The sequence below is a fragment of the Pseudorasbora parva genome, chromosome 12 (assembly GCF_024679245.1).
Source record: "Pseudorasbora parva isolate DD20220531a chromosome 12, ASM2467924v1, whole genome shotgun sequence".
NCBI classification, from domain to species: domain Eukaryota; kingdom Metazoa; phylum Chordata; class Actinopteri; order Cypriniformes; family Gobionidae; genus Pseudorasbora; species Pseudorasbora parva.
In genome coordinates this window covers 2,382,501-2,407,500 of record NC_090183.1, presented here as the reverse complement: position 1 = coordinate 2,407,500, position 25,000 = coordinate 2,382,501, and the positions used below count along the sequence as shown (strand labels likewise).

Genomic DNA, 25,000 nt, shown 5'->3' with positions numbered 1-25,000 from the left:
CATGTTAAAATAACTCCAGCATTATGATCACCTCATGTAAATAAGAGGCTGTATTCACTTATTTCTGCTCATTTTCATGTCCTTTAATTTGAGATCAAATACAAGACAGAAAACTATTTTATGTGCGTCTATATTCCTATTTTTAAACAGATTTAAATAGTTAAATAATAATTAGGTATTATTGTCCTATTGTTAAATTAAAAAGCAGCGTTGGCAGGTGTTCCCGAGTGCGCAGGATCCCAAAACTCGCTTATTAACCTCCACTGGGAATAAATCTCCATCCGAATGCGCTGAGAGTTTTATTAGCACTGAGGTGACATGCACATTTATTTTTTACGGACTTCCACGTGAGAAACAATCACCGTCCGAATAGTGCTAAAGTTGAACAAGCAGCCCTGAGAAATAACATTTACCTCCGAGATTATGACAAAAAAATCTCTATTTGTTTCTAAACAGCAAATTCTGAATGAAACCTGAGGTTTATTTTAGTCTTTCTATCTGAAGATGTCACGCCTAATTCAGAGCTACTTGCCATTTCTTTCTAATTATTTGCTTCAGAGTGAAAATTGTTTCTACACCAGTTTCCCCCACAAAAATAGCTACCAATCAAAAGCCATAGATCTCAATATGAACGCAAATATTTTAAATCAAAGCTGCTATAAAAATTCATCTTATAGCTCTTTACTCTTACAGGATGATGAGTACTGACTCATTTGGGTCTGTTTTGTATTATAAAAAGCATTTTATGCAAAGCAGAGCCTTAAACTCCATTAAATCTCCAGAGAAACAATATTTTCCTCTGGCATCGTGAAAAAAGGGAGAGAGAAAGAAAAACCCTGCATGTGCGTGTGTGTGTGTGTGTGTGTGTGTGTGTGTGTGTGTGTGTGTGTGTGTGTGTGTGTGTGTGTGTGTGTGTGTGTGCAAGTGTCGTTCACCTCCAGAGGAAGCTGAAAGGTGAGGGTGGGTGTGTGCATGTGCGGGGGGGTTATTTTAGCAAGTGAGCGGATGTTTAACTGAACCAACTTTTAACTGAACCCTGTGTGTGGAGATGTAAAGATACCGAACAAAAGCCTAAAACCTCGTTCCCCTCCCCTCACCGCAACACCTGACGCACGGGGCCGAGGAGAAACGGCACGTTTCCTCTCAGAGCTGTTAAAGTGGTTGTTCTGAGCTCAACCTTCATGCCATGGTTTGGTTAGACTTCTTAAAAGACGGCTGAGGAGACGCTTGATAAAAGGCAGATAATTTTAAACCATTCATATGTAAATGCATGTACGCATCCGGAAAACTGAGCAAAAAAGAAAAAGATTTTTTTTTCCCCCTCTGTCTTTTTTTAGATCGTTCCTCAGAACTCTGGGCATTGTAAAAATGTGATGTTTTTTCAGTTTTATTTATAAAAGTGTCAAGACTCTGTGAAAGAACTTTAACTAACTGCAGAATAATGAAGTGCACACACACACACACACACACACACACACACACACACACACACACACACACACACACCCATCAGGCCAAATATGTATTTCTGTGCTTTTATGATCATTAAAAGCATTCCCACACATTTTGACCAGTGCAGTCCCCTGCCTTTTCCAGGCTTTGATGATTACTAAATGAGGATTAAAGATTCTCTTTTACATTTTTAAAAGATTATATTAATTTCCATGACTTCAGGGCCAAGAAATCTGAATTTTACAATTTCTAGGTTAAAGATTACCACAGTAATATCACACATGTGCAAATGCATCGTATATCCATGCACTTTGTGCTGTTTACATTTTTTTATTTGTATATTTACAAAAAGTGCTATCCGTATATTGTGTATTCATACGTTTTATGGCATTTTTTAGTAGTTAATGCTTATTGTTACTAAAATATTCACATTTAACATAATAAAATACAAATGTATTAGAAAATTTGAAAAAATATGCCATAGAAATGTTATTCTTTAAACATTAAGGTAATACCATGGTATTGCTTAAAGTTATAAATAAGAATTGTACAATTTCTAGGTTAAAGTAAACCATATTATTTCCATTTTTGCTCATAAAACATTACATATCCATGTACTTTGTGGTACTTTTTCATTTTTAATATGTATATTTGCAAATACTGCTTATTATTGCACTAATTAAATATTACATTATTTAAAATGAATAATAAATATATAAACAATAATACATTATATATATATATATATATATATATATATATATATATATATATATATCATCATGGTACCGTTAAAAATAACATTTACATGGCATGTTTATATATATATATATATATATATATGCCATGTAAATGTATTTTTTTTTTACAGTACCATGGTATTGTTAAAAGTACCTCATAGTACAGTGACATATGAGCATGGAAAGCTAATGGGACTATATGTAATCTTTATAATTTTCCCGGAAATCAACATTTAGAAAGGCCCTGATATTTCCAGCTTTTCTCACGGCCGTGGGAACCCTGATAATGGATGGCCTGAGGTACGGCTGGTCAGCGTGAGCTGCTTTGTTAGCGCTGATAAATGATTTACGATGCCGGTTTCTGGAACATCAATACCATCTCGTTTCTAATTAAAAGAAGCCGCCCACAATACTGCACAGGCCGGCATTCACCGAGAACATCATTCCACGAGAAAAGCTACTGCAGAGGATTCTTCAGTGTTTTGGAACGACTTTATTTCCACAGTTTCACGTTTTCAGTTAATATGCTGAGTAGATCAATCGAAAACAGAAGCGGCGGTCGCTCACAGGTCGAGATTTTCCAGTGAGTCAGACGTGTTTTACTTTGTTAAATATGGACGTCCTTTCAAGCAACGGAAAGTGAAAAAGGAAACATGGGTAATTGTGAGTCAAACATGCTCACTTTTGAACGTGAGTCACTCGTGTGTGAACAGTTGCAGCACTGCAAACATAAGCTGTGTGTATTTGCAACTGCAAAAATACTTTTGCATGTGCACAAAATAAAAACCATGCCTGCGATCTGTAAAGATGGGGCTAAAATGACTGCATGTTCACGTGCATTGCTCATTCAACAAATGCACTATAGTAACTTGTAGCAGTAATATCATAAAATGCACGTGTTTTGGAAATAATTCACACTAAGATTCACCATCAGGAAGTAAAGACACACCGAAATATTCTCTGAAATACTTTGGAGAACCGCATTGTGCATGAATATGGCGATCGTTCAGTGGGTAAGTCTTGACTGTTCGGTTTTGGGCTCAAACTTGAACTTCATCCAGTAGTGTGTGTGTGTGTGTGGGTGGGAGGTTATGGTGGGTGTGAAGTGTGGCCCTATATGTGGACATATAGAGTTCATCATGTGACCCTCAGAGAACCACATAACCACCACAGGAGACATCAGAGTCAGACTACAGGGGGCGCTACAGAAAGCCCTGACCCAAGGCCAATACGTCGTCAATAGACATGTTTTTTTTTTTAATTATTAAAAAAAAAAAAAAATCTATTCAGTGTCACGAGAACAAGAGGTATTACATACTCATAATATCACATCAACATTAGTTGCCAGGAAATGAAATAAATAGTTTTTAAAGCATTACATTTCATCGCTTTTCTGTTTTTTGCTTGTTCCAAGAGGTTTACATATAATTTAAAGTCATTTACAAAATGTGAAAAGCTTGGTTTACATTGAGCCCACTTCTTTTTATGTATTTGATATTTTCCTAATAAAATCAATAATTGTATAATATGTGGTTCTTTTCAATAGAAATGTGGATGGACTCTTTTCACAGACTGTGGTGACCCGTTTTAACGGTTATCAATATTATAAATCCTGCAATGTTTTTGTACATTTATAACACTAATAGTTAGTATGATATTACTTTTGCATCAAATTACAATAAACAACATACCGCTGCTGTGAGCGCGTCCGTTTCTAATACAGCGTCTACGGGAGTGATGGTAAAAATAACATCTCTCTTTTCACTGCCGTTATCAATCTCACTCTATTTTTTCCCTCTTTGTGAAAGTTGTGAAATCACTGTTGTTGTGTTTTTCTTTTGCTATTTGAGCAAATGTGGACACATAAATATATATTTCATCTATTCTCTCATTCACCGCTATAAAAGTTAGCTCACCTATGATGACTTCTCTGAGAAACTCGGAAATGTGGAAAGGGTCAATTAAACCTGTCTTTTCATTGTAAGAAACAATCTTAACAGTTGGGTTATTTCACCCAATGTTTGAGAGCTGTGTGTTTTATCCTCATTAAAGTATTGAGTCGTTAGTTTAGCAACACGTGCAAGTAAAACTCAATTGAGTTGAATCACGATAACACTATATTTATTATAAATGATCTAAATGCCACTTCTGATCCACTTCTGCACAGATGAATTTTGTTGATGCTGATTTCATTTGATTGAGCCCTATTGTGTCTTATTATTTTAATTGAATTTCATTAAAAGATGATGCATACATTTAATTAGGTCAAAAAATGGCATTACAAGAGTAAAATGCCTATAAAAGCTGGAAAAGATGATTCCACCACTCAGAACATGAACAATTTCAAAGCCTTGATAGTCAGCTGACAATTGCGGTCCTAAACCTGCCTTAATCGGTTTATCGTTGTTGATAAAATCCCAGAAAATTTTGAGATACCTTTTTTTTGGTTAATATCGCACACCCCTTGTCTGGCTATCACCAGACCAAGCTCAATTTAAGATTGAACATTGGTCTATTGAGTCTGCTCTGTAATTTATACTGCACAAGAGGTGTGATCAACGGGCATTATTCCAATGACTCTGTACGTAAATGGATAGTCCCTCAACCAATCAGACCACAAGAGGCGTGATCAACAGGCAACGAGCCATTATTTCTCTCTGTCATCGTGTTAAACCCACCAAGAGCGTGCCAGGTGGAAAAGCCAATCTGTGATTGGTTCCCACAAAAGTGTATCAGGAGCAGTATAAATTAATGTACAGGTTTCCAGACTGGGTCAGTAGGTTTTGGTCTGTTTTGGAGCGTGTATGTGTGTGGTCAGTAGGTTTTGGGTCTGTTTTTGAGCGTGTATGTGTGTGGTCAGTAGGTTTTGGGTCTGTTTTGGAGCGTGTATGTGTGTGGTCAGTAGGTTTTGGGTCTGTTTTGGAGCGTGTATGTGTGTGGTCAGTAGGTTTTGGGTCTGTTTTTGAGCGTGTATGTGTGTGGTCAGTAGGTTTTGGGTCTGTTTTTGAGCGTGTATGTGTGTGGTCTGTAGGTTTTGGGTCTGTTTTTGAGCTTGTATGTGTGTGGTCTGTAGGTTTTGGGGCTGTTTTTGAGCGTGTATGTGTGTGGTCAGTAGGTTTTGGGTCTGTTTTTGAGCGTGTATGTGTGTGGTCAGTAGGTTTTGGGTCTGTTTTTGAGCGTGTATGTGTGTGGTCAGTCGGTTTTGGGTCTGTTTTTGAGCGTGTATGTGTGTGGTCAGTAGGTTTTGGGTCTGTTTTTGAGCGTGTATGTGTGTGGTCAGTAGGTTTTGGGTCTGTTTTTGAGCGTGTATGTGTGTGGTCAGTAGGTTTTGGGTCTGTTTTTGAGCGTGTATGTGTGTGGTCAGTCGGTTTTGGGTCTGTTTTTGAGCGTGTATGTGTGTGGTCAGTAGGTTTTGGGTCTTTTTTGAGCGTGTATGTGTGTGGTCTGTAGATTTTGGGTCTGTTTTTGAGCGTGTATGTGTGTGGTCTGTAGGTTTTGGGGCTGTTTTTGAGCGTGTATGTGTGTGGTCAGTAGGTTTTGGGTCTGTTTTTGAGCGTGTATGCGTGTGGTCAGTAGGTTTTGGGTCTGTTTTTGAGCGTGTATGTGTGTGGTCAGTCGGTTTTGGGTCTGTTTTTGAGCGTGTATGTGTGTGGTCAGTAGGTTTTGGGTCTGTTTTTGAGCGTGTATGTGTGTGGTCAGTAGGTTTTGGGTCTGTTTTTGAGCGTGTATGCGTGTGGTAAGTAGGTTTTGGGGCTGTTTTTGAGCGTGTATGTGTGTGGTCAGTAGGTTTTGGGGCTGTTTTTGAGCGTGTATGCGTGTGGTCAGTAGGTTTTGGGGCTGTTTTTGAGCGTGTATGCGTGTGGTCAGTAGGTTTTGGGGCTGTTTTTGAGCGTGTATGCGTGTGGTCAGTAGGTTTTGGGGCTGTTTTTGAGCGTGTATGCGTGTGGTCAGTAGGTTTTGGGGCTGTTTTTGAGCGTGTATGTGTGTGGTCAGTAGGTTTTGGGTCTGTTTTTGAGCGTGTATGTGTGTGGTCAGAAGGTTTTGGGTCTGTTTTTGAGCGTGTATGTGTGTGGTCTGTAGGTTTTGGGTCTGTTTTTGAGCGTGTATGTGTGTGGTCAGTAGGTTTTGGGTCTATTTTTGAGGGTGTATGTGTGTGTTCAGTAGGTTTTGGGTCTGTTTTGGAGCGTGTATGTGTGTGGTCTGTAGCTTTTGAATCGGTTTTGGAGCGTGTATGTGTGTGGTCAGTAGGTTTTGGGGCTGTTTTTGAGCGTGTATGTTTGTGGTCTGTAGGTTTTGGGTCTGTTTTTGAGCGTGTATGTGTGTGGTCAGTAGGTTTTGGGTCTGTTTTTGAGCGTGTATGTGTGTGGTCAGTAGGTTTTGGGTCTGTTTTTGAGCGTGTATGTGTGTGGTCAGTAGGTTTTGGGTCTGTTTTTGAGCGTGTATGTGTGTGGTCAGTAGGTTTTGGGTCTGTTTTTGAGCGTGTATGTGTGTGGTCAGTAGGTTTTGGGTCTATTTTTGAGCGTGTATGTGTGTGGTCAGTAGGTTTTGGGTCTGTTTTTGTGCGTGTATGTGTGTGGTCAGTAGGTTTTGGGTCTGTTTTTGAGCGTGTATGTGTGTGGTCTGTAGGTTTTGGGGCTGTTTTTGAGCGTGTATGTATGTGGTCAGTAGGTTTTGGGTCTATTTTTGAGGGTGTATGTGTGTGGTCAGTAGGTTTTGGGTCTGTTTTTGAGCGTGTATGCGTGTGGTCAGTAGGTTTTGGGTCTATTTTTGAGGGTGTATGTGTGTGGTCAGTAGGTTTTGGGGCTGTTTTTGAGCGTGTATGCGTGTGGTCAGTAGGTTTTGGGTCTGTTTTGGAGCGTGTATGTGTGTGGTCTGTAGCTTTTGAATCGGTTTTGGAGTGTGTATGTGTGTGGTCAGTAGGTTTTGGGGCTGTTTTTGAGCGTGTATGTGTGTGGTCAGTAGGTTTTGGGTCTGTTTTTGAGCGTGTATGTGTGTGGTCAGTAGGTTTTGGGTCTGTTTTTGAGTGTGTATGCGTGTGGTCAGTAGGTTTTGGGTCTGTTTTGGAGCGTGTATGTGTGTGGTCTGTAGCTTTTGAATCTGTTTTGGAGCGTGTATGTGTGTGGTCAGTAGGTTTTGGGTCTGTTTTTGATCGTGTATGTTTGTGGTCAGTAGGTTTTGGGTCTGTTTTTGAGCGTGTATGCGTGTGGTCAGTAGGTTTTGGTCTGTTTTTGAGCGTGTATGTGTGTGGTCAGTAGGTTTTGGGTCTGTTTTTGAGTGTGTATGCGTGTGGTCAGTAGGTTTTGGGTCTGTTTTGGAGCGTGTATGTGTGTGGTCTGTAGCTTTTGAATCTGTTTTGGAGCGTGTATGTGTGTGGTCAGTAGGTTTTGGGTCTGTTTTTGATCGTGTATGTGTGTGGTCAGTAGGTTTTGGGTCTGTTTTTGTTCGTGTATGTGTGTGGTCAGTAGGTTTTGGTCTGTTTTTGAGCGTGTATGTGTGTGGTCAGTAGGTTTTGGGTCAGAGCTGGAGAGGGAGATGAAGGTGTCGGGTCTCACCCCTGAAGAGGGCAGTCTTTTCTCCTCAGGGTTGGGCCTGCCGGGTAATGCGCCGTACAGCCTAACACCTCGATCTCCTACACTGTATCTGCTCTGTAGAGATGGAGAAAAGAGGAGAGGAAAAGAGTAAAGACAGAGGAGACATAGAGGAGAGAAAAACACAGGACAACGGGCCCAACTTAGAAGTGTACAGGAGACAATAACAACGACAAACAACCAATGAAAGCGAAATGTTTACACCATCAATAGGAAACTGGTGGTTTCCTCACTGACATGTGACTATAGTAGTTAGGGTCTCCAGATATGGCTCAATGTGTGTCTACCCAGTGTGTGTAAACTATGCGCCTTAAGTTTAATGCTAGGCGTTTGATCTCACCACGATCAGCACTAGTACATCTGATGATTGACTTAAATGCCACTTATAACATATTGTGCTCAGCAGGAATAATGACATATGAACTGATTTCAGTCAGTCTTTCTGGCCTCTTCCCACTGTGAGTTCATGTATCTCTCTCTGTGTGTGTGTGTGTGTGTGTGTGTGTGTGTGTGTGTGTGTGTGTGTGTGTGTGTGTGTGTGTGTGTGTGTGTGTGTGTGTGTGTGTGTGTGTGTGTGTGTGTGTGTGTGTGTGTGTGTGTGTGTGTGTGATCTCCACTGTCCCACTCTGTGTGTGAGGCTTGTTTGAGGAAACGCTCCCGGCAGGAGTTTTGGCAGTCTAGGTTTGGGAATCGGAGCAATCCAACATCTAATGATTCACACAAGAGAGTGTGCCAAACACACACACATACACACACATAGTACACACAGAGACATATGAAACTAGTGTAGTGTACTTGTAATATTTGTCTCAGGTCATCTGATAGACAACGGTGTGCACTACAGCTGGATGATGAAATACGGCCTCAGGCTCATTAACAAAATAACACGGTACATTTACATGTGGATACCACGGTATTCTTTGAAGTACCAAAGCACAGTCCTGTATATTGGGAAAAAAATGTTAATTTAAAAAGTAAAACATATAATTTCAAATATATAACTTTCCATTATCTAATTTTTGTCAACAAAATCAGGATGCTGCTACATTATATGTGCGTATGATTCTTTATTATATATCTTCATATATTTTGTATTATTATTATTTATTTATTTAAATTATGCAATATTTAAAAAGTGCAATAATAAGCACTTTTTGTAAGGATACGAATAAAAAAACACTGCACAGTGCATATTATCCACATATATGTATGAATATATATTAATAGTATATATATATTTATTTGTATTCTTTATAATTGGTTATATATTAATATATATTGATAGTATATATTTATTTTATTTATTATTTTTTGTTTTATATATATAAATCTTACAGTGAAATCAGAATTAGGCATAAAACTATCATTAATGTGAAGATAGTTGTGGCCTGGAGCAGAGGACTCGTGTTTATGTGGTAGTTTTTTAAGTGATAATGCTAGACTTTACAAATAGCGGTCAAAAGCAAAAATGCTCCAAAATCATATTTTGTGAGGAAGTGTGATGTGCCAGAGCAAAACGACACTATTTTTGGAAAATTAGTAAGAGACAACACACATTGGACTTCATTCAGCAAATATGATGCAGAGCGGTGTAGTGTATGAATATGATCAAGACGAAAGCATATATGATCTCAAAGTATTCTGTATCATCTCACTGTAAGTAAACAAGCTTTATTTCTATAGCACTTTTCACAGACAAAAGGTCACAAAGTGCTTCACAAAACATAAAAGATATACACATAACATACAAATACACATATATATATATACACGGTGTCATGTCACTGTCAGGTTTTCATAAGGTTGACTAATATATGACCGGCAGCTTCTCTCGATTGTCAAGCAAACCCACACGTGATTCGCTGAGCACGAGATGATTCTGCATATCAGTGTAAATCAGAAAGTGTGTATGACTAACAATATGCTGTCAAGTAAATCTGAAGTGCTGTATTTAGTGTGTGAGAACGTCCCTCATCAGATGTGGCAGCTCGGCCCGGCGCTGCTAATCGCTCAGACAGACTGAAGGATCGTGGGATGTTGTCATCTATGTTTCTTTCTGTCTGTTTTTCTCTCTCATCACTGAAGCTAAACTTAGGCTCACAGCAGGGGTTTTCTGCACCTCGAGTCTTCCTGTTAACCGCCGCCGCACGCGTCCGTAATCCATGCGCCCTTTACTGCACACTTTACTGTAACCCGTGGGTGACTCGAGGGGACATTTCTGAACGTCTCGAGCCAGAAAGATTGAGTTAAATCAGTCGTTTGACTGGAAGATGAGTTTAAAATAAAAGGCTTATCGATTAAAATGAGTAGATAACGTGTGTTCCACGGCTACTAATGCATCACACACACACACACACACACACATCGCAAAACATTGGATTTGAAACCCAAAAAATTAACTGAAGAAACATAAACCTTTACACACACACACACACACACACTCGCACACAAACAAACACTCATACACACACAAACAGACAGACTCATACACACACAAATACACTCTCACACGCACTCACACACAAACCACAAACACACACACACAAACTCACACACATACACACACAAACACATGCACTTACCCATGCACACACTTATACACACAAACACACACACATCACAAAACATTGGATTTGAAACCCCAAAAAATAACTGAAGAAGCATAAACCTTCACACACACACTCGCACACAAACACTCATACACACACACTGAGACTCATACACACACAAATACACTCTCACACGCACTCACACACAAACGCACACACTCCCACACATACACACAGACTCACACACATACACACACACACACATGCACTTACACATGCACACACATACAAACACAAACAAACACACACTTATACATACACACAAACACACACACTTATACACACACAAATGCACACACACACACACATACATACGCAAAAACTTATACACACACATACACACTCACACACATACACATACATTAGGTTTTTGTGGGGACTTTTCATAGGCGTAATGGATTGTATGCTGTACAAACTGTCCATTCTATTCCCCTACACTGCCCCTGCCATTAAACCTACCCATCACACACACACACCAACACACACACACGTCTATAATTCCATTTACATTGTAGGGACCACTGGCTGGTGATCTCAGGTTTATATTACATTGTGTGTCCCCACAATGTAATATAAACAAGTACACAAGTAAACAAATGCACACACACACACACACACACACACACACACACACACACACACACACACACACACACACACACACAAACAAGTGTCATTAACATGATCTCCCAAATGTCTTCATATTTTCTGTTCTCATTTTGTAACTAAATCTGCAGAACTCAACAGAATAAACTAACGCATGTTCCATTAATAGAGCTGAGTTCACACTGCACTCATTTACATAATCAAAATAAATATATTTCATAAACCTTTACCTGATCCTTTAACCCTCACTGATCTAATTCTGAACCACAGATACACTGATGTTAACTGCTGAGGATTTGCCAGTTAATTACCACATTAAAACACAACACACACCAACCCAAACACTGAAAGCTGCATTTTTAGAACTGCAGTAGAAATACAAGAATTTAATTTTATAAATTAGTATTTGCAATTGAGGAAGCCATTTAACATATTGTTCTTCTGAATAATGAATCGGTCACAATAAGGCCAGTGTTAAAACGGAAATGATTTAAACACACACACACACACACACACACACACACACACACACACACACACACACACACACACACACGGAGAAGGCCGTAAATAATCCAGCAGAGGACGTCTAAAAACAAACAAACAAGAGCAAATCTGCAGCAAAGACTAACGCAAAGCTCCAGCTGCACGATGCAAATGTCCCCGAAACCGCAAGACCATTACTGCAGTTTGAATATTGGATATTATTACAATGCAAATTGCATAGGGCCAGAGATTAAGTTGCAATTATGGCCTGAAAAGCATTTAGACCGGAGGAATGATTCTATTCCAGGATCCGCGCACTGGGCTGACGACAGAAGGGATGTACTTAGTAATATTAAATATAGTATAAAATACTGCGTATAAGTGTGTGTGTGTGTGTTTAAGTGATCGCGCCACACACTTAACGCTTGCTCAGTAAGAGCGCCATAAACAAACTCCATCAGCAGGAGTGTCTGAAACACAAGTCTTAAAGGGTTAGTTCACCTAAAAATGAAAATGATTTCATTAATTACTCCCCCTCATGTCGTTGGACACCCGTCAGACCTTCGTTCATCTTCAGAACACAAATGAAGATATTTTAGTGTAAAGCTGAGAAAGGCTTCAGATAGGCCTCCATTGGCATTCAGTCCATTCCCACTCACAAGACCCATAAAGGCCCTAAACACATCGACACTAGTGTTGTCAAAAGTACCGACCGCGATACCAATTCGGTACTGAAATGTTAAAAATGTGACGCTTTGAGCGCTGTTGAGCGGAATCGTAAACACCTCTGACTGGCCATTGTGCTCACGCGCTCATCAAATAGGTCTATGATTGGCTACAATGATCAACGCTTCACAAACATGTTGTAAAAATACATCAATGATGCTTTTCACGGAGCGCTTGCACAGATACACACAGCGTTTGAATGTAGGTGTCTATCAGCCTACCGGTCTGCTGGTCGACGCCTGCTTGTGCTTTCAAACGCTCCCGCGTTCAAAACACTTTTCAAACACTTCCGTGTTGTTTCAAACCGCTGCCGTGCGTTGATCATTGTAGCCAATCACAGGCACATCCGATGAGCGCGTGAGCACAATGACCAGTCAGAGGTGTTTACGATTACAGCTCAACAGCGCTCGAAGCGTCACACTTTTAACATTTCAGTACCGATTTGGTATCGCGGTCTGTACTTTTGACAACACTAATCGACACAAAGCCCATCTCACTACAGCGGCTGGACAATAATGATACAATGCCACGAGAATAGTTATTGTGCGCAAAAATCAAAATAACGACTTTATCCGCCAAGTTATTGTTTTCCGTGTCGGTCTCGCTCCTCCTCTTCTGGGTCATGAACGGCGGAGCTCCGTCAGATATACTCGCGTATGCGTCGAGTTCACGTCAATAACTTGGTAACACAATAACTATTCTCGTGGCATTGTTACATTATTGTGCAGCCGCTGTAGTGAGATGGGCTGTGTGTCGATGTGTTTAGGGCCTTTATGGGTCTTGTGAGTGGGAATGGACTGAATGCCAATGGAGGCCTATCTGAAGCCTTTCTCAGCTTTACACTAAAATATCTTCATTTGTGTTCTGAAGAAGAACGAAGGTCTGACGGGTGTCCAACGACATGAGGGAGAGGAATTAATGAAATCATTTCCATTTTTGGGTGAACTAACCCTTTAAAGGAACAGTTCAGACCAACATGAAGATCCTCACATCTGAGGAATGTTTTATGATGTTTTTGTCCTGATATGTTTTATATATTAGAGTCGGGTGAGTAAATGATGCCGAATCGTCATCTGTGGGTGAACGAGGGCTCTTATTCTCAGTTCTGTCCAGTGACAGACGTGTTTTTTTCTGTCTGTGAGTCATAAAACATAATCAAAACAAATTAATATAAAAGAGGGCGGCGGTTTATAAACGAGGCAGAAACGGATCTGACTCTGGCTGTCTTTCTCTTTGGAGTGATCGTTAGATTTCTCGTTAGTCGCTCACACTTTCTGTCTCATTATGCAAATAGGGGGAATTGTTTTTCGGGTTGTGTGTGTGTGTGTGTGTGTGTGTGTGTGTGTGAGGGTGCGCGTTTAATTAGGATAATAAAGAAAAATAGCAATGAGATGCTGCTAAAGACAACACCTGCAACATAACACAAGACATATACACACACACACACACACACACACACACACACACACACACACACACACACTCATAAACATGCACACATATATGCACACGCATGTTTGTTTTTGTGACATATGGGGACATCCCATAGGCGTAATGGTTTTTATACTGTACAAACCGTATTTTCTATCCCCTTACACTGGCCCTAAACCTACACACACACACACACACACACACACACACACACACACACACACACACACACACACACACACACACACACACTTTCTCATAAAAACTCCTCCTGTGTGATTTATAAGCCTTTTGAAAAGTGGGGCCATGGGTAATGTCCTCATATTTCACCCTCTCCTGTAATACCTGTGTCATACCCATGGCATTATACACATCTGTGTCCTCATATGTCACAAAAACATGCCCACACACACACTCATTGACTCATACACACACTTACAAACAAGCACACACTCACAAACACTCACACACACAATCACTGCATACACACTCAGACTCAAACACTCACACACAAACACACACACACACACACACACTCATAAACAAGCACACTCACACACACACTCACACACTCACACTCATACACTTGCGCACACACTCACTCACATACACACTCAGACTCACAAACACTCACACACAAACACAGACACTCATACACACACGCACACTCACATTCACTCACACAAACAAACTCATAGACTCTCTCACACACACACACACACACACACACAACCCCACCCTCTCCCAACTCAAACACACACACTCAGACTCACAAACACTCACACACACACTCACACAAACAAACTCATAGACTCACACACACACACACACACACACACACACACACACACACACACACACACACACACACACACACACACTCGTATACACACTCAAACCCAAACCCTAAAGTTATATTTTAGAACTGCATTAAAAATACAACAACGAAAAAAAACATTATTAATGATGAGTAATTTTTCCTGTATGAGCTGAGCTGAGGTCAGAGTGGCTGAATAAACCCCGCCTGCATTATTTCTGTAGGACGGCGATGCTTATCTCGGACATTTAACCACTTAAAACTAATCTAAAGTGAACGAGTGATCCGACGATGGCTTTTATTTCTCTCTGCCGTTGCATCACAGCTCAAATCTCCAAAGCACACAATGTTCCCACAGGCCTTTACATCCCAAATAACTCGAGCTGGAAGCTGTCCAGTTAATAACTGTGTTTGTACAATCAACATATTGTTTTGGCCACGGAAGATGAATGACCTGTTTAACCGAGAGAGACAGACAGACAGAGAGAGACAGATTGCTGTTGAGCGGATGAGTAGAAATGAAAATAAGCTGCTGTGAATATTTACAGATGTTCAGAGAGAAATATGCAAGCAGATTTTTACATTTTCTGGAGAAAATATGAGTGCTGTTTAACCTTGCAAAGCTCACGGTCATATTGCTAGGGCGTTACTATGCGGATGCGACGGTTTTCTCGCTGCTCTTTACTGCATTGTTCTGTGTTTACTGTGGTTTTCTGGCTGATTCTGAGCATTACTATACGGCTTCTATGGAGGGCAATAATGATAACTGACAAATACCACTGAAAAAAGAAATAAAAAGCATGATTTAGGTGTGCTTTGTGAGTGCACGTGCACATTATCTTGCCTGGTTCAGCGTTTCTTTGTGTGGCTGTCAGACTCCCAGTCAGAGTGAAAACAACACAGGCCAATCACGTTACTTTCATTTCATATGCATTACTATACAACACTCAGAACGGCCAATCAGAGGCGGCTTTCTCTTCTCCCCCGCCAGTGCAGCTGTAAAGGTGATGCTGACTGGATCATGTGACTCAAACTGAAAACAAAATCTGACTGTCAATCATCCTTCTGCCTTTACATAATCACAGGGATGCTAACAACAGTTCTTATGAGTAAAATCATGGACAGAACGAAAATGCAGAGCAATGCTGCCAACGTGAAAGACGAATCACAAACGAGATCTCCGTTGTTTCTCACAGACAGTAAAGAGATAAAATGAGCCCTGTCTGATGCCTGCTAATTAGATGTTCTTTATACAGAAAGACTGAAGCTCAGAATGAGTGTTTGGCACGGTTATGAATATGACAATGTTCATATGTTTGGTCTTGACAGAATAGATGTGCTATGTTGCTGAAGTTATAGTGGCTACTGTTGGTTATTTCTGCTGCTGTTATTATTTCTGCTGCCGCTTTTATTATTATTTCTGCTGCTGTTATTATTTCTGCTGCTTTTATTATTATTTCTGCTGCTGTTATTATTATTTCTGCTGCTGTTATTATTTCTGCTGCTTTTATTATTATTTCTGCTGCTGTTATTATTTCTGCTGCTGTTATTATTATTTCTGCTGCTGTTATTATTATTTCTGCTGCTGTTATTACTATTTCTGCTGCTGTTATTATTATTTCTGCTGCTTTTATTATTATTTCTGCTGCTGTTATTATTATTTCTGCTGCTGTTATTATTATTTCTGCTGCTGTTATTATTTCTGCTGCCGCTGTTATTATTATTTCTGCTGCTGTTATTATTTCTGCTGCCGCTGTTATTATTATTTCTGCTGCTGCTGTTATTATTATTTCTGCTGCTGCTGTTATTATTATTTCTGCTGCTGCTGTTATTATTATTTCTGCTGCTGTTATTATTATTTCTGCTGCTGTTATTATTTCTGCTGCTTTTATTATTATTTCTGCTGCTGCTGTTATTATTATTTCTGCTGCTGTTATTATTATTTCTGCTGCTGCTGCTGTTATTATTATTTCTGCTGCTGTTATTATTTCTGCTGCTGCTGCTGTTATTATTATTTCTGCTGCTGCTGTTATTATTATTTCTGCTGCTGTTATTATTTCTGCTGCTTTTATTATTATTTCTGCTGCTGCTGTTATTATTATTTCTGCTGCTGCTGTTATTATTATTTCTGCTGCTGCTGTTATTATTTCTGCTTCTGCTGTTATTATTATTTCTGCTGCTGCTGTTATTATTTCTGCTGCTGTTATTATTCCTGCTGCTGCTTTTGGTTATTTCTGCTGCTGCTTTTATTATTTCTGCTGCTGTTGTTATTTCTGCTGCTGCTGTTATTATTTCTGCTGCTGCTGTTATTATTATTATTTCTGCTGCTGTTATTATTTCTGCTGCTGCTTTTATTATTATTTCTGCTGCTGTTATTATTTCTGCTGCTACTGTTATTATTTCTGCTGCTGTTATTATTTCTGCTGCTTTTGGTTATTTCTGCTGCTTCTGTTATTATTTCTGCTGCTGCTTTTGGTTATTGCTGCTGCTGTTATTTTTTCTGCTGCTGCTGTTATTACTATTTCTGCTGCTGTTATTATTATTTCTGCTGCATTTATTATTATTTCTGCTGCTGTTATTATTATTTCTGCTGCTGTTATTATTTCTGCTGCTGCTGTTATTATTATTTCTGCTGCTGTTATTATTTCTGCTGCTTTTATTATTATTTCTGCTGCTGCTGTTATTATTATTTCTGCTGCTGTTATTATTTCTGCTGCTGTTATTATTTCTGCTGCCTCTGTTATTATTATTTCTGCTGCTGTTATTATTTCTGCTGCTTTTATTATTATTTCTGCTTCTGCTGTTATTATTATTTCTGCTGCTGTTATTATTATTTCTGCTGCTGCTGTTATTATTATTTCTGCTGCTTTTATTATTATTTCTGCTTCTGCTGTTATTATTATTTCTGCTGCTGTTATTATTATTTCTGCTGCTGCTGTTATTATTATTTCTGCTGCTTTTATTATTATTTCTGCTGCTGCTGTTATTATTATTTCTGCTGCTGTTATTATATCTGCTGCTGCTGCTGTTATTATTATTTCTGCTGCTGTTATTATTTCTGCTGCTTTTATTATTATTTCTGCTGCTGCTGTTATTATTTCTGCTGCTGCTGTTATTATTATTTCTGCTGCTGTTATTATTTCTGCTGCTTTTATTATTATTTCTGCTGCTGCTGTTATTATTATTTCTGCTGCTGTTATTATTATTTCTGCTGCTGCTGCTGTTATTATTTCTGCTGCTGCTGTTATTATTATTTCTGCTGCTGCTGTTATTATTTCTGCTGCTGTTATTATTCCTGCTGCTGCTTTTGGTTATTTCTGCTGCTGCTTTTATTATTTCTGCTGCTGTTGTTATTTCTGCTGCTGCTTTTATTATTATTTCTGCTGCTGTTATTATTTCTGCTGCTACTGTTATTATTTCTGCTGCTGTTATTATTTCTGCTGCTTTTGGTTATTTCTGCTGCTTCTGTTATTATTTCTCCTGCTCCTTTTGGTTATTGCTGCTGCTGTTATTTTTTCTGCTGCTGCTGTTATTATTTTTTCTGCTGCTGTTGTTGTTATTTCTGCTGCTGCTGTTATTCTTTTTTCTGCTGCTGCTATTATTTCTGCTGCTACTGTTATTATTTCTGCTGCTGTTGTTGTTATTTCTGCTGCTGCTGCTATTATTTCTGCTGCTGTTATTATTTCTGCTGCTGCTGTTATTATTTTGGCTGCTGTTATTTTTTCTGCTGCTGCTGTTATTATTTCTGCTGCTGAAGTTATAGTGGCTACTGTTGGTTATTGCTGCTGCTTTTATTATTATTTCTGCTGCTGTTATTATTTCTGCTGCTGCTTTTATTATTATTTCTGCTGCTGTTATTCCTGCTGCTGCTGTTATTATTTCTGCTGCTGCTTTTATTATTATTTCTGCTGCTGTTATTATTCCTACTGCTGCTGTTATTATTTCTGCTGCTGTTATTATTCCTGCTGCTGCTGTTATTATTCCTGCTGCTGCTTTTGGTTATTTCTGCTGCTGCTTTTATTATTTCTGCTGCTGTTGTTATTTCTGCTGCTGCTGTTATTATTTCTGCTGCTGCTGTTATCATTTCTGTTGCTGCTGTTATTATTCCTGCTGCTGCTGTTATCATTTCTGTTGCTGCTGTTATTATTCCTGCTGCTGCTGTTATTATTTCTGCTGCTGCTTTTGGTTATTCCTGCTGCTGCTTTTGGTTATTTCTGCTGCTGCTGTTATTATTCCTGCTGCTGCTGTGATGGCTGCAAGTACGAGATTTGCTACTGCCAATACATATGTGACGCTGCTCTGAGCAAGTCAGACATACAGCTGCTGAAAAAAAAATTCATACATGAATTACCCGTAGCAGATCTATACAGGGCGAGCTGGGTAACATGCAGGGTTTGTAGAAGCGCACAGCAATTGCTACAACAAATGCTGACCAGTATATGAAGGTTGAGCAGTGAGCTCATTGGCTACTGATACAACAGGAACCAATCAGATGTACCCTATAGAGAATGATGTGACTGCAAGCAGATTGAGTTAAGGACCTATCAGCCTTTGCCATCTAGAGATTCATGACAGAACTTTATATTAATCTCAGAAATGTATCAAACTGTGCTCAGATATGCCAAGATATAGACGTCTGCATGATGGCAATATGAACTCAAACACATACAATTATCTGAGATGCTCTCCATATTCATCTTAAAGAATTATGTCTAAAGAATTATGTCTCTACTTAGGAAATATTAGGATAAACATCTGATATAAAGTTGATCTTTAAATAACTGAGATGTCCTGAGCTCAGAACGAGCAGCATCTGAGTTATTAAATGTCCCTTTAATAATTGGACTGTAAGCTTGGCAACAGGTTTCTGTCGCTGAACCAATGGCAATGGAGCGCTTCTCCGTTCCTCATCCTCTTTCTTTCCCGAGTATTTGGTGTTATGTCATCCTTCCATACACAGTAATGACAAAAAAGAGGCCGCATTAAAATAATCTTCCGTTTGCAGGCCAGACAAAAGAAGGAAAGTGATTTCTTAACATGAAAGCAATCTACTTACAACCATCTGCTCGTCGTCTAAATCAAAAGTGCTGTTTCCAGAGAAAAGCCGTCCAAACACTCGCTGCCAAACACATTTGAGACGTGATGGAGTTTGAAGAAGCCAAGTTGCAAAAACATTGTTCTCGCAAGTTAAGACAAACTCATTTGGATACTAACAGACAGACAACAGACCAGTGAAACTTATTATACTGAATTCAGTCCAAATCAGCACACGCTGTAAAAAATAATCATTTCAATTAGAACCCAAAAGTGTTTTACAATCTGATGCCATATGAGAAGCATTAACTGTGTGTGTGTGTGTGTGTGTGTGTGTGTGTGTGTGTGAGCCTGTTTATGTGGTTTATGAGGACACACATTTGTATAACTACATGGGTATTACACTATAAATGTGGTTTATGAGGACATTTCAAATAATGTGTGTGTGTGTGTGTGTGTGTGTGTGTGTGTGTGTGTGTGTGTGTGTGTGTGTGTGTGTGTGTGTGTGTGTGTGTGTGTGTGTGTGTGTGCTCTAGACATGAATGTGCTGTTACTTTACTAAGTACAGATGCTGAATGATAAAACAGCTGAAAAAAATCCCAGATCACACACTGGGCCAATAATTAACCTCATATAAACCACATACCATAGCACTAAAAATATCTCCTCCTTAGCAACCACTTAGCAATGTCCTAGCAACCACCCAGAACAGCAAAGCCACAATGCACCACACTCAAAATCACAACCATATACCAACACCAAAAAAAAAAAAAAAAAAAAAAAAAAAAAAAGCACAAATTTTTATACCTTCACACGCCAAGTAAAGAAATGGCTTTTATCAAATCAAATTTGTTCCCACATGTGACTAGATATGTGTATGTGTGTAAGTGTGTGTTCTAAGGTCAAAGTATGTGAAAGGTGTGAACATGAATGTTTGTACAATTTCTGTTTTGTTTTATTTATTTATTTATTTGTTTATTTTTATTTTTTTTTTATTTTTATTTTTTTGGCAAGTATAAATTTTATTTCTCATGTTTGTTTATATATTGTAGCTTAACATCAGCCTGCCCAGGGACTACGGGTGAAAATTAGCTCTTGAGCTATAACCTGGTACTATGCATCTCTCCCTTTGAGGTTAATGTTTATTGTACGCTGTCCCTGTTTCTTAAATAAATAAATAAATAAAAAAATAAAAAAATAAAAAAAACACCTAGCAAAGCAACACCCTAGCAACCACCAAAATAAACTAGCAACCACATAGCAGAACACTAAATAAATCACTTAGACATCCTTAGCAACACCTTGGCAACCATACAGAACAGCCTAGCAACTGCAAATGCCCTAGCAACAACCAAAACACTTTAGCAACCACAGTAGATTCCTAAAAATAACTCAGACATCCTTAGCGACACCTTGGCAACCACCTAGAAAAACCTAGCAACTGCGAATGCCCTAGCAACCACCAAACCACTTTGGCAATAACATATCACAACACTAAAATCACCCAGCTCCTTAGCAACACCCTGGCAACCACACAGAAGAGCCTAGCAGCTGCAAATGCCCTAGCAACCACCGAAACACTTAAGCAATAACATAACACACCACTAAAATCACCCTTAGAAACACCCTGATAACCACAAAGAACAGCCTATTTACTGCAAATGCCCTAGCAACCACCAAAACACTTAAGCAATAACATAACACAACACTAAAATCACCCAGCTCCTTAGCAACACCCTGGCAACCACAAAAAAGCCTAGCAGGTGTGAATGCCCTAGCAACCACCAAAACACTTCAGCAATAATATATCACAACACTAAAATCGCCCAGCTCCTTAGCAACACCCTAGCAACCACACAGAACAGACTAGCAACTGCAAATGCCCTAGCAACCACCAAAACACTTCGGCAATAACATAACACAACACTAAAATCACCCAGCTCCTTAGCAATACCCTGGCAACCACACAGAACAGACTAGCAACTGCAAATGCCCTAGCAACCACCAAAACACTTAAGCAATAACATAACACAACACTAAAATCACCCAGCTCCTTAGCAACACCCTGGCAACCACACAGAACAGACTAGCAACTGTAAATGCCCTAGCAACCACCAAAACACTTCGGCAATAACATAACACAACACTAAAATCGCCCAGCTCATTAGCAACACCCTGGCAACCACACGGAACAGTTGAGCAGTAAGTTTTACACTTTAAAAGTCTAAATGGAGTTTAACACAAAAAGGTGAAACTATCACGACTGTATTTGTACTTAACTCTTTTACTTTGTCCTACATCAGAAGAGATTATATTGAAGGCCTGTAAAGCAAAAATAGGTGAAATATATCTCCGTACATGAATGTCTAATACCCTTCTAACATGTCAGACATTTATTGGTGTATCCAGGGCATTAGGCTGGCGACAGCGCTAGCGACAGTTTTAGCCTGTGAGTACGAGACCTTCTGATCCTGCATGTGTGTGTGCGTGTGTGTGTGTGTGTGTGTGTGTGTGTGTGTGTGTGTGTGTATGTGTGTGTGTAATGATCTCATGGGGTTTATTTTCCACAGCAGATGTCTCGTGTTGAACAACACAGTAAATTGGCGTCCATGCTGACAGACAGATCAACATGTACCGAAAATATGAGAGACATGTAAACACACTCAAACACACAAATACAAACACTATCGTTTAATCTTAGGCAATTAATTAAGATTAAAACGTAGGTTCAGATCAGGGGCGAGTGTGCATACGCAGGTGTCATTGAATTAAATCTCACTTTAGCACATTTAGCTCTCCATAAATTTAATGGCAAACCATCAAAAACGAGATCTCTTAAGTAATCTCTTAACTAAATTAATCTCTTTAGTATCTCAGTTCTCTCTAAACTGCATCCGAGACAAAAAATATATGACACACACCGTAAAAAAAAGGCACATTTTGAACTTTTGCAGCATAATCGACTTGGATGTTTCAACTTAAATTATGTTAAACTGACTTTAGAAAATGAGTTATCTTGTATAACTAATAAAAAAAAGTTTAACATTTCTTAACTCAAAGTTAAAAACAATGTAAAAACCTATGTTGTAATAACTTATTGAACATATTTTTTTTACAGTGCATGAGCTATGAAAGAGCAACCTCAGTGGTTGCCAAAGTAAGATTACGGCCATAAAAGCTAAAATACTTCATAAAAACGTCTTTTACCACCATATTTATAATAAGAGTTCATAACAAACTAAAACGCAACAGGTTTGGGTTTCGCAGCCAAATAATGGTAATATGTGTGTGGCGCCTGAGAATTAATTCTCTAAAAATAAACCTTAACAGTTTCACCAGGAATAATGTCGAATCTGGCAGGCGTGTGTTTAGTTTATGAGTAATGCAATTACATAAACTAATACCAGCACATTTCACAGTGTCTTTCCACAGAGCGCTGATCTGGGGTCAGCTTCTACTCCAGCACTGATGGTGCAGCTGCGACCGTATAGAAAAACACTGGGACTGGCAGCAAATAAGTGGCTTTTTAAATGTGCAATATCTTCGTATAAGTTCGGCGGAGTGGGAAGTCGTGTCTTATATATCTGCTGAAAAAGATGATTCATGTTTTCTGCCCTGGAGTCCTTTGCACCGCAGCAATGGCTACAGCAAAATGTTTGTGTGATACCGAAAGTGCATGCTAAGATATTGTGGTCGGCACAAAATAACGGCATGAATTCAGGTCTGTCGGAGATGTGTAAGAGATTATATTACAAATGCACTTAAGAACTCTGCCTACGGCCTACATAGACAGCTGGCTACTAAGGCTATATCATAACTGAAATACGGCCTCATAAGGCCCCAAACATGCTCAAATACACACAACAAATTACATTATGAACGCTCAATATATTTAGCCACCACATAGAAGAATACCAAAATCACTCAGACCTCCTTAGCAACGCCCTGGCAACCACACAGAACAGCCTAAGGACTTAGCAACCACCAAAACACTAATTTCTGGTTCTTGAATCTGAATGGCTGCCTTTTCCAACTGTGCGATATTCCCTCAGTATCAGCACTGAGACCGTTTTACCGTTTGTATCACTCCGCTTGCAGCAAATGTCATGGTGCTTGAGCAAAAAAAAATTGTTTTATATACAAATGTTGCTGTCACGAAATGCAGTTTTAAGAGTTTATAGACGAGAATGTAGCCTAGAAATCTAGACGCACCCTAGCGGCAGCAAATCTAATCTGCCGTGAGTGTCGTCTAGCAACTCTCAATACCCTTCTGAGCTGTAATCGCCTAACTCTTGCCAGGCCAATCACATCGTGTATAGAGTCGGTGGGCGGGGCCATAATGAAGACGGCCGAGTTGCGTTTGCGTGCTTCTAGTAAACACAGAAACTGGCAAACGGCGGTCTTTCGAATCAGCTTTGACCGCGACTCTGGAAGACTTGAGTTAAGCTTTTCTCTGAGAAAAGAGTTTAGCCGACCGGATACGGCGAATGTTTAATCTGTCAGCGAGCTCTGCTTCACCTTCGTTGCTCTGTTTGGTTGTAGCGCTATCCTATCGCGTGCAGAGGGAGTTTGACAGACAACCGTTTATCCGCCCCTCGGATTGAGCCGTCAATGGTGAGTTTCCAGACCAAACATCTTGATGTGGGTCAGGCTGGTCAGGCTAACGAGAATGTACACTCTTAGAATAAAAGGTTCTATATAGAACCCTAAAAGGTTCTATCAGCGCTACGTATTTGGAACCCGTAAAAGGTTCTATATAGAACCCTAAAAGGTTCTATCAGCGCTACGTATTTGGAACCCCTAAAAGGTTCTATATAGAACCTCTTTTAAGTGCCAAAAGGATTATTTCTTGTCATTATAAAACCATTTTAGCATAAAAGTTTCTTTGGCGTTGATTACACTTCATTAGGTTCATTGGGGTTCTATATAGAACCATAGGGTTCTTTACTCAACTCCAACTCAAAAGGCTCTAATGACAAGAAAAAATCCTTTTGGCACTTAAAAGAGGTTCTATATAGAACCTTTAGGGGTTTCCAAATACGTAGTGCAGATAGAACCTTTTTAGGTTCTATATAGAACCCCAATGAACCTAATGAAGTGTAGTCTATAGAACCATAGGGTTCTTTACTCAACTCCAAAGAACCTTTTATGCTAAAAAGGTTTTATAATGACAAGAAAGAACCCTTTTTGTAACAAAGTTTCTTTAGGCTATTATTCATTCATACACTCTAAAAAATGCTGAGTTAAAAACAACCCAAGTTGGGTTGATAATGGACAAACCCAGAAATCGGGTTGTTTGAATGGGTCCATTCACTGGGTTCAAACAACCCAATTTCTGGGTTTGTCCATTTTCAACCCAACTTGGGTTGTTTTTAACCCAGCATTTTTAGTGTATATTACATTATTCTGAAATATTTTGTAGTTGTATTTAAATTATTGTTTATTAAACTGTTGTAGTAACTTAATATCACATTTTAATCCTGATGATTTTTAGAGGAGAAAACTGAAATG

At 39.2% G+C, this 25,000-nt stretch overlaps 1 protein-coding gene across 7 annotated transcripts in view; it reads right to left on the bottom strand.

The window, feature by feature from the left end:
* The window catches only part of tox2 (TOX high mobility group box family member 2), a 194,356-nt gene that overhangs the window by 107,923 nt on the left and 61,433 nt on the right, over positions 1-25,000 (bottom strand). For 4 of the 7 annotated variants that reach the window (XM_067458742.1, XM_067458743.1, XM_067458747.1 and 1 more), the window contains exon 2: positions 7,745-7,837. The exons of the other annotated variants lie outside the window; for them this stretch is intronic. In XM_067458742.1, the coding sequence (XP_067314843.1) occupies positions 7,745-7,837 (93 nt within the window). The remainder of the gene's footprint in view (positions 1-7,744; positions 7,838-25,000) is intronic. 7 annotated transcript variants of the gene reach the window in all.